Raw genomic sequence first — 14,576 nt, 5'->3', positions numbered from 1 at the left:
GGTGCAGGTAAAAGTGGCTAGTGCTGTTTGTAGGCTATCCTGTTTTGTGTTTAAAATGATAAAACCCCATCAAAATGGAAACAGTCATCTTCTGTGTAAACATATAAACACTGATAAACACCTACAAAGATACAGAGTAAAATGCTGGTCAACAAAAGAAAAATGAGAAAGATTGAGCAATTTGTATTTCTTTCTGATGGGGCCAACACATTATAACTTTATTGTACAAGGTAGCAGCAATAAATACTGGTCTAAGAATATTCTGCTTGAATTTTGTTGTTTACGGATATGACTAAAATATTGTTTTTTCATCCTTTTGTTTCCTCTGTTTTTGTGTGCTTGGATTAAAGGAACAGAGTTTTGAAGAATACTTAGGTCTGATATAAATTTGTATACACTGTAGAGAATCAGGGAGTGTTAAAATTATATTTTTATCTTTTGGCAGTGTTTAATTCTTTCACTGACATTGTGAAATGGCAGGCTCCAAAGAATCTTGGCACCTCCGAAAAGAGTGCTGTCACCATGCACATGGGATAGTGAAGAAATCATGACAGGCGACTTTGCACCTACCTTCACAATTCTTTGATTGTTATGTGCAATACCTAATCATGATGATTTCCCCAACTATACTTTACTGCTCGGGCTTTTGACTTAATAGTTACAATGGTAACAGCAAAATGTCAAGTCCCAGAATACAATATAACGCCTTGTGAAAAGTCAGGGCTGGCTTGAATTGAAACATTTGCCATGGGCACACTTGGCAGCTATGAACAGCCTCAGAACAACAGCACCACTCTAATGTAGTCAGACAAAGAGTCAGAAAAGCTGTGGTTAGCAGCTTAAAGCATTACTTTTCAGGTGCCTTAGAATGCAGGGCTACAAATTAATCTGATGTACTTCAAAAGTTTATACGTTTCAACTATGCTTTCTTACAGAACCATATAATTTACAAAAGAAAACAAGGTGCATAGTAGATTGTGTAGATTTCCCATCTCATGGGCCTAAGGAAAGATTTTTAGGCCACAATGTGATGTACAATATCTAGCCGCAGTCTTGTGAGGTAATACATTTTTTTGTGAATCTGGTACCATCAAAAGATAACCCTGCAATCCTTGCTTGACAGGCCCTTCTAATTACTGTTGAGCTTTCCCTTTACCAATGTCATGACATAAAGATATGTTTTAGTCCTGAAGATTTTACCAGTGACTTAACACACAGCAGGTCTCTTCTCACGTCATGTTTTGTCTACTTTCAGGTGAAAATGTGGCTTTGGGTGGGCGAGCCACCCAGTCAAGTGTACTTTTTAAAAACGGCAACGGTGAAGATTTCCTGTCAGATGCGATCAACGCAATAGATGGAAATCAGGATGCCAATTTTTTCCATGGGTCCTGCTCCCATACAGATGCAGAATATAATCCCTGGTGGAGGGTGGATTTGCTGAGACCATACCGAGTTAACGCCATTGCCATCACCACCAGAGATACATTTCATGAAAGGCTGATGGGAGCAGAAATTCTTATTGGAAATTCTTTATCAAACCATGGAAATAGCAATGCAAGGTAAAGTGAACATTTTGTTCAGTTTTAGTTGCTATTTACAGATGCCACTGCTTGTTGGATCGGTGTAGTGATGATTGTATGAATTGGCGGTCATGGTGTAGCAGAGGACAGAGGATGGAGTCAGGAGGTGTGGAGCTTGAAAAACAGAGCCTGGCAGTCAATTTATATATTTAGGCCCAGAATTAAGAAAAGTGGCACTTCGTGTCATGCAGCGCCACTTATCTTGCGTCCCATTGCGCCTCCCTAACCCCACCATGTGTGCGCTGTATTTAACATACTGCGCACCATAGCGCAGGTTAGGGACAGTAGCGTCATAAGTATTTACGCTAATGTTGTACTTTGCAGGATTGGCGCCAAACGTTTTGGCGCTAATCCTACAAAGTACATAAAGGCCCATTATAAATAATGTTCTGCCTCCTTTTGCAGGCATTAAAAATGCCACTAAAAATGGTGCAGTGGAATCTCAGAGATTCCACTGCACCATTTTTGTGGGCCCCCAACGGGGTGAACGCCCCCCTTAAATATATTATGCCTGGCCTGGTATAATGTGGCGCGAGGGCTTACAAAGTGGTGCAATGCATGCATTGCACCACTTTGTAAATATGGCACAGCATTTTCGCCACACCATTGCCACATTAACTTTAAAAAAATGTACGCTAATGTAGCAATAGTTGGCGCTAAGCCCTTCTTAAATTTGGTCCTTATGTATTTTAAAAGAACATGTTTCAAAGAAATTTGGAATAAGGAACTATGTGACAGTAGATCTGTTCTAGATTACTTAATTGGCCACAAAGCGACTGCATTGTAAAATACCTTACAGGGTTAAGGCACATGCTGCAGGGATTGTGTGCCCATCAACATTGGGAATTTTAACAGCCAGCCCCCCCAGCTTTATGCGATTTCCTGAATCACAATGTTATAGCAAAATTGGTCAAGATGCGCGAAACCCTCAATTTCATGTACAGGTGACCGAAATAGTAACACATTTTTTTGCTTCCATAATTTATTGATTGTTTTATTGCCCGCTGACTGGGAACACATCACTCTATGGCATTGCTAGGCAGCAGAGGGGCGTGTCTTTTGCTGCTTCCCCACCCTTCCATGATGTGCTCTACATAATGTAAAGTGGCCTTCCTCTCCTCATCTTCCTCCTTCCTGTTACTGGATTTGCAGCAGGGAGTGGGGAGAGCGAGGACGCCAGGCCTGTATCAATATTTTCCAGAAGAGGATCACGATTATTTCACATGTAATGAGATCTGCTATATTTTAACTTTTTTTTACTACTCCTCGCTTCATCCATCCCTCTGTCTGCTCAAGGAGTAGTAAAAAAAATCAAATATAGGAGAACTCAATACAAGTGGAGAGCTCCTACTCATCTTCTGGAAACTCTGAGAAACACAATTCAATGCTAACAGATAACTAAGTTGGTTGCATGCACTCCCTATAGGTAGAAAAGCTGGAGCAACATTATAGATTATATCATATATTATAGAGATTATTGTACTGCACACATTCTGAATTCACATATTTGAAGGTGCTCTCATATGTGATAATGAACAAAGGGAGGCTTAGTCACATAAAGTATTTGCCTAAGATAACACAATTTGGTCAAGGGTGAAGCTTGGATGGATCCCCGATTTTTTTTTTAGTGTCATGCTATGCAGTTCAGTGACTGGATGGCTATCTCCTTCTGACATCAAAGGTTAAGGCTTTGTTCTTAAGTCTTGGAGGATGAGATTAGAGCATGGTTGATAGGCAGAATAGTGGTGTGATTAGGAGAGCATACACCATGTTTCATTCCTGCAGATTCCCTTTTTATTAGGTCATAACTAATAAATGTCACTAGAATAAGGTACCTAAAAAATGCTGGGAAAAGCCATAGTGTGCCACAAAATTTCCATTTTTGTGCCACAACATTTCCTAATGCATGTGGCAGTACCCCGGGGGGTTAAATAGCGGTAAGAGAACTCTAGTTGTTAGCACATTTCTGAGAGAGTTCTGTGTGTTGTCCACTTACAGTTCTAACTCACAAAGTAGCTTAGAAGGTTAATGTGCCTGCTGCAAAGCACATCGTGTAACATGCAGATCACACATCTGTATTTTATTTCCATAGGTACTGCTTTTGCCACTGAGCTAATTTTTTGTTACTTTCAGTTCATAAATTGTAAATCTTCGAATATAGCACAGTGACCTATGATTCAGCATCCAAGACCCGCATGCAAATTACAAGTCCTGGGTTTTGATCCTTATTGTTTTTTCTCAAACTTGTTAGGACAGACAACCACAATCACAGTGTTATATTTTATATCCTGACTTTTAGTTTTTCCAGATATTTACTCTTAATATATGATGCCTACAAGTATGGATGATATGCGATTCCTACACTATATAACCCTCATCGTCTTATGTAACATTTTCTGTACATTGATGGACACGCCTGTATGATTTAATGGAAGAGCATAGTGAAACACCCACTATACCAACCTAAGCGGGGATCACTAGACACTTTCACTTGTTTTTTATGGTTGTTATTAATTTTAAACTGAGATTTCCGAGTCAGAAGACAAAAGCACAAAATAATAACACAGCTAGAACGATACCATGAAGAGTTATGAGATGGTTGTCAAGGGGTGGCAAGGGAGCCAAACATGGTCATATAGAGGAAGCGAAATCATGAAAGTCTTTGAGAAAATGCAGGAGGCAAATGAGAGCATGGAAGAAAAGAAAAATGCAATAAGGAAAAAGGAACATCAGGAGGGAAAGAACCTTTGTAAGAAACAAAAGAAAGATTAAAAGAAACATAGAAATTAAAGACATAGAGGACAAAGGAAGGTAACTTTTCTTCGGGGAACAACTCCAGGGGACCTTCCGTGAAAGGGTCAGGATCCATAGTTTGCTAATTTTTTGGCAGCCATATAGTTCAAAGTGGGGGGCATTTTATTTTTCTGGCTATTCCCTTAAATTAATGGAATTGTATGTGATCTAAAGCGCTTTGACAACTTAAAGTGGAATGAGTAGTGCTATAAAATCTTTACATAAAGCAAAGAGTAGGTGCTATTTAAATCAGTATTTGTGTAATTACTGTTGCGGACAGATACATTTTGCATTCTTCCAGTGCAAGCCAATCTCTTAAATAATGAAATTTAACAAACAGAAACCAACATCCCATGGTTTCTTTTAGGTACTTGTGAACAAGTTGTGCGCCTTTGTTTCCTTACATTACAGTGGCCTCTAGGGATTAGGCTCCAGATAGTTCCCACCTAGGATGTTATTTTAAAAAAGGTAGGCTAATAGCTCTTTAAATCAGACCTCTGTTTTGAACCCAGCTAGATGTTAAAATAGAACACCCCCCCGCCTGCACATCGCTGCTCCGAACTGAATGCAGACAACGTGTGGGCGTTGCTGAATTATTTCCCGGTGTCAGAAAATGACACTGGGAAATGACACCAGGACAAATTCAGCATATTTCACTGGCTCGGCTGGATCCCAGATCTGGCCCAGAAATAGCCATTGGAGCAGGGATGTGCCAAGATCTTCATACTTTCCAGCAGATTGTATTCCAAGGTTTACAATTTACACGCCTACTCGGGATCAGAGTCATGCAGCTGTCATCTTGCAATGAAGAGTGCGGGTATTCACTGTCCTAAGTACCTAATTTAAATAAGTATTATTTGAAATAAAACCGAGCAAGCATAATTCTGGGGCGTGGTTCCTGTTCTGATCACATATATAAGACATACTGCAGAGCATCTGTACAGGGTTATGAACTGTCCCTTACTTTTAACATTAGTTTTCTTCTCTTCCTGGTAAGCTGCATTAGTTATTTTGTGTTGCACCAGCCATCAGTACCACATTCCGGGATTTGATGAATGTTTCAGTCATTCTTTATTCTTAGTTAGTTTACTTTAGAACTAAATTACTTTTACTTTAGTACTTACTTCACTTTCCTTACCTTGCTCTACTCAGGTGCCTATATTTTTCTATACAAAGCTCCCCCTCCTCTCCTTCCATTCATTGCTGCACACAGCAGATACTTGCAATGGGCATTCCAATGACAAATCTGTTTGTGCCTGTCCTTTTACATATGGCCAAAGGCACAAAAAGCTGGCCATTATGGCTACCATGGAGATCTAAACTCTGTCATCATCTTTAACATGGACTGCTTCTGCCGCTCCTTTCACACTGTACATCTACTGCAATTGTAAGAACTGGTCCACATTTTGAAAGTTCAATTTCTGGCAAGCATACCTTTGGGACTTTTGCCACTAATTGAAACTTACTTGCTTATGCCTACTACCGCTCTTGGGGTATAAGCCATCAACCAGGACTTTCCAGGCACCTCTGTCCTGGGCTAAATGATACTATAGTCTGATTACTTGTGCTAAAAGTAAGCCAGCCTCGATATTCCTGAATCTGTCCCTGTGATCCTAATTCCAGACAGCCTAGTATCAAGAAACCACATGATCCTGTTATAAGGACTTTGGTGGCCAAGAATGTAGACATCCAAAAATCATCTTGAGACCCAGATGTGGGTCGCAACCCACAGTTTGGGGGACACAGGGCTGGACTAATGTGAGAGCCAGAGAGTAACAATAGTTCATATTGGGACAAACATGCAGTGGAGAAATATTGAGTTTTCATGGTAAGCAGTGGAGCAGCTACAGAATGAGCAACAACAACTAATAATGTAGGACCCAAGAACAGCACAACAGCAAGCAAGGCAAGTTGGCAGAAATCAAGGGATCAAGAACAAAAGAATAGTATGCAATGGACTTTTTTTAATCACAATGGTCTTGCAATAATACTTCAAGAACACCCACATTTCGATCATGACAATGCAAGAAAAGGGTTTGGAATACATAGAATTCCAAATCAGGGGGAGTGGCAATACTTCACATTCAGAAATGCTTGCTCTGCCTCCTTTGTCCATTGCAAGGGATCTGGATTATCTTTCTTAACATAATCCTGAAGGGGTTTAATCAGATTCACAAACCCTAAAATCCATGGTATACATTATCCTGCCATCCCCAAGAAAGTGTGTACCTGAGAAATAATAACTGGGCGTGGTAACTTACAGATGGCTTCTAACCAAATGCAGACAGGTGGTGCCTCCCAGTAGAGATATTGTGACTTAGATTTAGAAAATGGGGAAGTTAAAACTGCAATCAGCCTCCCTTTCAAAGTCTTCTGCTCTTTTCTAGCCAATTCAGTGAGCAAATGTACTGAATTAACCTTGCACTGGTCGTGAGTGGCAGAAGCAAGGAACAAATCATCAACATACTGAACAAGAGCATACACCTACGGCAAGACAAAGGTGTAAGATCAAAAGGGATTCTGTAAATCCCTGGGAGAGTCTTAACCACAATAGCAGGCGTCTGCCAAAATGGAACGCAAAGAGGTATTGAATTTCTTTGTGAATGATAATGAGAAAGAAGACAGAACGTAGGTCAACAAATGTAAACTATTTTTCAGAGGTGGGAATACATGGTAGAATGTTAGCAAGGTTGGCTACTGCAGGGAAACTGGGTATTACAACACTATCCATCACCCATAGATGTTTCACAAATAATAATATTTCTTAACTGCCTTTTTTATCCGAAGAATTAGAGCAGTACATATGATTACGGAAGGCACTAAAGCTCCTTGTTTAATTAGCACTCTGATGAGGAATTAAATTCCAGTTTTGGCATCTGGACGTAGAGGATACTGTGGAATGCAACCTACTTTCTTCATAGGAATGACCTTAATTTTTGACAGGATCTGCAGAAAGTGCATTATCAACATCATTTGCATGTTCAGACCATAAAAAAGAAGGTACTTGTTTAAAAAAATAATCAGATGATTTTTTACTGTACATTTTGATCTGTCCATCCCGATAGTCTGATATACAAAGAACAGTCAATGTTTCAATTTATGTTATTTTAGGTTTATTGAGGTAAACTCCTTGACTTGCACGGTAAATGGTACAATTTAATTTGAATAAAAGGTCTCATCCTAGGAGTTTTGCAGGCGAGGTTGGGCTCAACAACAGTGTTTGCCGATGCTAAAGTAATAGAAGCTGGGTCAGGAATGTGATGGTGTACCTTTGTAAACATGAAAATTCCAACTGCATTATTTGACAAGTCCAAATGAGGCACGGAATTAGGTTGTAGATCTAAACGACCACTATACTTTACCATAGGGAGATCCGCACCTTGCTGGCGGAGATCTCCATACAGTAAAATATAGGGAAAATGTTAAAAGTATAATAAACTTGGAAAAAGTTAGTAAAACTATTTTAAGGTAACTACCGTTGTAAATTAATTTTATCTTTGTATTTTAAATGTAGAACAAATGAGGTTTTTTTTAGCATTAATGACTTAATTTTGAAATAAAAATGAAATAAATTTAAATATATTAAATTAAAATTATTTGGCTCACATTTGAATTAAAAAAAAATAAGAAATACATTCCCACCTAAAGTAGCAAAATATATTTTTATCATGCATTAGTAATTATTGAACATACTGTATAGAATCAATTAAAAGTATTTTCTTTATATTTTATTTAAAGTTAGTCTGGCATTATTTTAGAAATTATTGAACGGTTGTTAGAATATTTTATAATGAAATAAAAAATATGTGTTATTTTTAGGTTTTTTAAAAACATTATATTGTATTTACTTATATTTTAAATTATTCATGTAATATGACATTATTTCATATGGAGTTTTGTTTTAGGTTTTTGCCTCCGTTCATATATGTTGGAGGGGGTCTGCTGTACCAGTGATTGGCCATGTGTGGTGCTGGACTTTCTTCTTTTTCTTGACAGTAGTAACTTACACTCATAAATCTGACTGAGATGCGTAAATTTACTCTTTAGAGTAATTTTCACTTGGATTTTGTGAACAACCTAAAGTAGTAAAGTTACTGTAAAGGTTAAGAGTAAATTGCACATTTAAATTATTCATAAGTGTAAGTTTATTTTATTTAACAGCCCCTACATTCGAGCAATCTTGTATTCTAATGTAATAATTGACTACAATGAAAGTATGAACCACCTTGAAGTCTTGCATCCTCTCTTCCCTTTTCCTGGCCAAAACCTCCTCATCACCTTTCCTTGTCCACCCCATTTTCCCATTTGGTTTATCATTCCACTTCCTTTTCTTGAAACAATTTCATCTGTAAAGCCATCAATCTGGATTTGTGTGATTCTTTCTTCCTTTTTGTACCTCTGTGCAGTGATTGGCGATGGCAACCAACTCGCCAAGACATTTGCTTGTTACCCACTACAGATATAATTTAGACATTACTCATTTGCTCCTGTACCTTTATAGTTTGCTAGTGACCCTCATCTGGGATGGGTTCAGACACAGGTATTCAATGCATAATTTTCAATTGCCAGTGCTGGAGAGGGATCTAGGGGTACCACGTTATTCGTTATGTTATCTTGCAGCCCAGTTTCAATCAGTGGCCAGGTGGGTCTCAGATAATGCATACCCAGAATTTCAGTCCATGTATGGAGAACAGTCCAGAGATCACATTCTTCCATTCTTATTAAGCCAAATATTATGGTAGCAAAATATTGCTGGCTTAGAATGATGTCCTGAGAGCAACCACTCTGGGCCCCACCGGAATACCACAGCCTAAAAAGGTGGAGATGGAGGTGTGGACTAAAGCTGTGGTGACAAACCTAGATGAATGTTTTGAGGATGGTGATCACACACAATACAGAGTATCACACAGAAGTATGCAATAACCTGGGAGCAATTCTTGAACATTTAGTACATTGGTAGAGTTGTTAAAAAAACATGGGGTCCAGATAAGTGTAGCCCAGTACTGACAAGCATGCCTACTTTGTGAAATAATAGAAGAGCAGTGACATAACTGCATGTGACAGCAGTAGACATGATGAAAATGGCTCTGAACTCCTTTAAAGAAGTATGGTTGCTAAAACTCAGTAGAGAAATAGTTGTGCCACTGTGGGGCTGCCAGGAGAGTCTTCCAGTCATCAGGTTGGTCGGTGCTCATAGAGTGATACAGTGGGTAATGCTGTAATAAACTCTTAGAAAGTTATAAATGGACTGAATTGCTCTACTCCAATCCAGAGTGCTTTGTTGAGGGTTCACATGAATCATTCGATTTCCCCATTGGCCTCGGGATACAGGGGTTTGCCACCTAGCATAGGAGGTAGTTTTGAAACGTACGTCCAAGAGCAGCCCATTGTCTGGTGTTAATTATTGCAATATAGAAAACCTGGGTTTAGGTCAAACATGTTCAAAAGCTGTTGAAACCAAGCTTTCTACAGCTGAGAATCTAGTGCAGGGGTCAATGTTAACAAGTACTTGTCTTCCATCTGGGAAGGCACAAAAGTCTGTACTGACCCTTGTTCATGGGTTGTACCCTGTTCCTCTATGATAACCTGGCTGCTCAGATTAACTGATAAGCTGGCATGACTGGCATGTTAGTACTGCACATTAATCTAGGTCATCTATCCCTGGGAACTCAAGTTTTTCTCATAATTTTGTATTGGCAATCCCTTGGGGCATTGGTAGGTCACTGTTACTGTCCTCGTTTAAAGAATCTTTGGGATCTCTAATTTGGGTCCTCTTGCTATCAGTCCTTCTGTCTATGTGCTCATTTTGGACTGTGCTTGCCACAGCCTAGAGAGTATGGTGCAACTATGAATGTTACATGATTTATGCTTACCACGTCCACCCACTCATCTCCACTCTTGCCGCTCCAGCCTCCGGTTCCCAGTTCCTGGTTCTCTCCTTTTGCAATGCTGCACCTTGCTGTTGCTGCATCTTGCTGTGTGGGGTGGGAGGCGAGTGGGCCTGTGTGCATTTTCAGCCCTATCTCTGGCCATTTTGCTCATTAGCATGTCATTGTTTCTGGCCCTCATACCTTCGGCTTTCAGTTCCCTGCCTCACCTTGGACTGGTTCATTGGATGCCTCCAGACACTATCACAACTGAAGACGCTTGGTAAGCTGTCTAGGCACGTGAGTGGGTCAGAGGGCAAGAAGGAGAGAAAAGTGAGGAAGAGGAGTGAAGTAGAGAGAGGAAGATGAGGAGAAGAGGAATGGCATTGGAATGGCATTCAGTCAAGGCATTAAGGCCCTCATTACAACCCTGGCGGATGGTGCAAATAGGGCGGTAAGACCGCAAACAGGCCGGTGGTCATTACCGTCCCATTATGACATTGGCGGTTTGGCATATGCCAAACCGCCAATGTCCGGCATTGTCCGCCACGGCGGTAACGACCGCCAGGCTGGAGACAACGGTCTCCAGCCCGGCAGCCATCACTAGTCCGCCGGCGGTATCAGGACCACGCATACCGCCATGGATTTTGTGGGGTTTTAAACCGCAACAAAATCCATGGCAGTATGCAGCATCAGTGCCAGGGAATTCGTTCCCTGGCACTGATTGGGGTCTCGCACTCCCCCCTCCCCTGAGTCCATCCCCAACACCCACGACCCCCCCACTACCCCCTAAAAGTAGTAGGACCCCCTCCCTACCCCGACCCCCATTGAACCCCCCAAACATACCCCCCACACCCTCCTACACGGATGCTCACACCACTCACACACATACATGCGGACACACATTCACACATGCACACAAACATACATGTTACATTTCCCATACACACATTACACCCCCCCTGCATACATACACGCAATCACACAACCCCTCTACACATTCACACGCACACCCCCATGCACGCACACACCACACATCACCCCCCCCGCCCCCCTCTCCTAACGGACGATCACCTTACCTGTTCTGGTGATCCTCCGGAAGGGAACGGGATCCATGGGGGCTGCTCCGCCCCCAGTACCCCGTCACCAGAACACCGCCACGCCGAATACTGGGTCGTATTACGGTGGGCGGTGTTCTGATGATGTGGCGGTGATGGAGGAGCAGCCTCTACTACACCGCCGACCGCTAGTATGGCCGCTGGTGGCTCTCCATCCAAAATAGGGCGGAGGGTCGGCAGCAGTCATATTATGGTTGGCGGAAGACTGCCAACAGTGGCGGTCTTTGGCCCGACGGAACCTCTGCGGTCTCCTCCAGAGACCGCCGAGGTTGAAATGAGGGCCTAAGTCAGCTATTAGGCCAGTGGATGGCACCAGGAGTTAGTGAGTGACTTATAGCCAGGGTCTTTGAAGCAGAGGAGGTGAAAAACAATGGCACCCATGCCATAAGTAAATGCAAAGCATTTATAAGGGCCAAAGGAATTACAGGACCTAAAAGACTGAGGCAGTTCGCCTTTATCTTGGACAGAGTACCACTACAGAAGTGGCTAGTGGAGCTCGTGCCCTGGGGGGCAGCCCCCTTCCCTGCCCTGAACTGCTTGCTATATCCTGCTTGCCACCCAACTCTTTTAGATTTAAGGAAGCCAGTCTCATGTACTGTTAGATGGTGACAGAGGTGGCAGCCACTCAGTTGGTGTGGATGGAGGAAAGCACTCTAAGAAGGTGGACCCAGTGTGGTGCGACTTGTAGCCAAGTATTTTGCCCTTATAGATCCGACTATTTACAGAACTCGGCTCTCGCATTGCTTTCACTGCTTCCACTATCCTGCACCATCAAATAATTGGATCATCTGGCCTTGCATGATCTAAACAATCAGCACTACACTCTGGGAGAAAATACAGTATAAAGCAGCAGCTTTAATTGAGACAAAGAGACTCTCTAGACAAAACTCTATATTAAGAGCACAAGCTTCACATCTGGTGTCCACAAGTGATCCAGAGACCCATCTTCTGCAGGAACAACCCCAGGAGCGATTTGATCAAAGTCAGGAACTACAAGCCAGAACCCAACAAGAACAACTCTACAATCAATGAAACCAATGTTGAGAGTGCAGCCAAAAGGGAAAAGATTGAGAAAACTGCGGTGAGAAAAAAGGTAAAAAAACAGAGCACCACCTAGTCCTCAGCTAGGTACATCAATCCATAATCGCTTTTCTGCTCCCAAAGAAAAAGAAAACAATTATTTGTTGTGTACCTGAGAGGCCTCTGTTCGCAAGCAGTTTGTTAAGAAACAGCACGATGCTCAGGTCATGTTCCAGGCATTTTTATTAAACTTCAAGTTTGTCAGAAATAGCCACCACAACAGAGCCACAACAGAGCCCGCTCCTGCTCCTCCTGCTGCTTTCTTCCAACTCCCCTTGTTGTCTCGTTGCAGACATTCTCTGTGATGTACCCAAGAATCTATTAGGTGCATCACAGTTAAAATCACACCACAACAAATCCTCCCCCCAAATGAATACTTAACAAAAATTAATAATTACACTAAATTTACAACAATACAATAGGCTGAAAACATTACTCACATACTTTGTTTAAAATATAAAAGTACAACACAATGTGGAAAACCATGATCACACATAGTCTTTCAGATACTCTGGCCTCCTTCGAGTGTGAACTTCCCTGGGTGAAAAAGCAGAATTATGATACTGTAAGGTTACTCCACTGTCTCCCACCTCATCAGCACACAGTTTGGCTTCCACCAATTTAGTATTCCAAGCACACCTAGCCAGTCTAGACATGCTGCAAACTTCTCCATTTTCTAGGATCACTACATTCTTCTTAAGTTCCTTAATGCGAAATGGTCCTATAAATTTAGGCTCCCCTTTGAATGACCACAGAGGTTTCTTTACAAACACCAACTCTCCTACTTTCCAGTTCCTGACCACTTCACCATGTTTGTTATCAAATTGTTCTTTATACCTCCCCTGATGTACACAGACTCTGAGGCCATCAGCACTCTCATCATTACCATAGCATCCTAACCACTTGGGGAACAACTTAGTCCTCGTCCTCTCAAACACTGAAATGGAGATTCCTTTGTCAAACAAAATTGGAGCAGTGCGATGGGCCCACAGCTTATCACTCAAAATATTTCTGAACTCTCCTCTATTTTTCATGGCTAACTGAGCACAATCTCTTATAAGTCCATTCATTTTTTCAACAAGACCAATGGCTTGTGGAGCATAAAGTGCTGTACGCTGATGTTCAATTGACCAATCCATCAAATTTTTTTTCATTTAATCAGAAACAAATTGCACCCCATTATCTGTAACAATCACTTTGGGAATGCCCTCCAAAACAATCACATCCTTCAAGAACTCTATCACAGTCTTAGTATAATTGATCCAACACAACAAGCGTACACCCACTTAGACTTATAGTCCACCAGAACTGATACATATCTCTCATTCGGGTTTAGCAAATTGAAAGGCCCCATTATATCCAATCCAAGTCTGGACCAAGGTTCCTCAGGCACTTCCGTGGGAGATAAAGTTGCTACTCTCACCACTTTGGTTGTATCACTGTTCACACACAACCAACAATCTCTCACTACATTTTCTGTTTCCTTGTCAGGCCACCAATATTTTTCTTGTAATCTGGCTTTAGTAAGATTCTTGCCTAAATGTCCTTCACGTACGAGATTCATTATTTTATCTCTCAGCCCTTCTGGTGGAACCACACGTTCACCTTTAAACACTTGATCATCCAAAATGCTTAATTTATCTCTCACTCCCCAAAACCTTTGTACTTCCATATTCAGATTCTTCCAATCAGGCCATCCATTCACTATCATGCACTTTATATCTGCTAAAACAGCCTCATTCTAACTCTCTCGACACCACTCCTCCTGAGATAAAGCTGACTTCATCACCCACAACACTGAAGCACTCTGCTCCATTGAGTCATCTCCTTCAACAGGTAATCTAGACAAACAGTCCGCAGTGGCATTCCTCAGTCCGGGTAGGTATTCAATCTTGAAGTTAAACTCCAGCACACTCTCCAACCATCTTTTAATTCTGGCAGTGGCTTTGTCTGACCCCTTACATGTGAAAATTTGCTCTAATGGCTTATGATCTGACCTTAGTGTAAAAGGTAGGCCCCACAAAAAGATCTTAAAATTATGAATTGCCCACACACAAACAAGTGCCTCTGGTTCAAGGACGGAATACTTCTCTTCCGCTCCTTTCAGAAAACAAGAGGCAAACGCAATCTCCATCTCT

At 41.4% G+C, this 14,576-nt stretch overlaps 1 protein-coding gene across 1 annotated transcript in view; it reads left to right on the top strand.

The window, feature by feature from the left end:
• The first annotated feature begins 1,236 nt into the window (after window positions 1-1,236).
• Window positions 1,237-14,576, top strand: part of LOC138296998 (fucolectin-like) — a 115,518-nt gene continuing 102,178 nt past the window's right edge. Inside the window, exon 1 of the mRNA XM_069236513.1 lies at window positions 1,237-1,559. Within this exon, the coding sequence (XP_069092614.1) occupies window positions 1,237-1,559 (323 nt within the window). The remainder of the gene's footprint in view (window positions 1,560-14,576) is intronic.

Source organism: Pleurodeles waltl, chromosome 5 (genome assembly GCF_031143425.1).
Source record: "Pleurodeles waltl isolate 20211129_DDA chromosome 5, aPleWal1.hap1.20221129, whole genome shotgun sequence".
NCBI classification, from domain to species: Eukaryota; Metazoa; Chordata; class Amphibia; order Caudata; family Salamandridae; genus Pleurodeles; species Pleurodeles waltl.
Note: the sequence above shows the minus strand (reverse complement) of the source record. Positions and strands in the feature narration are given on the sequence as shown.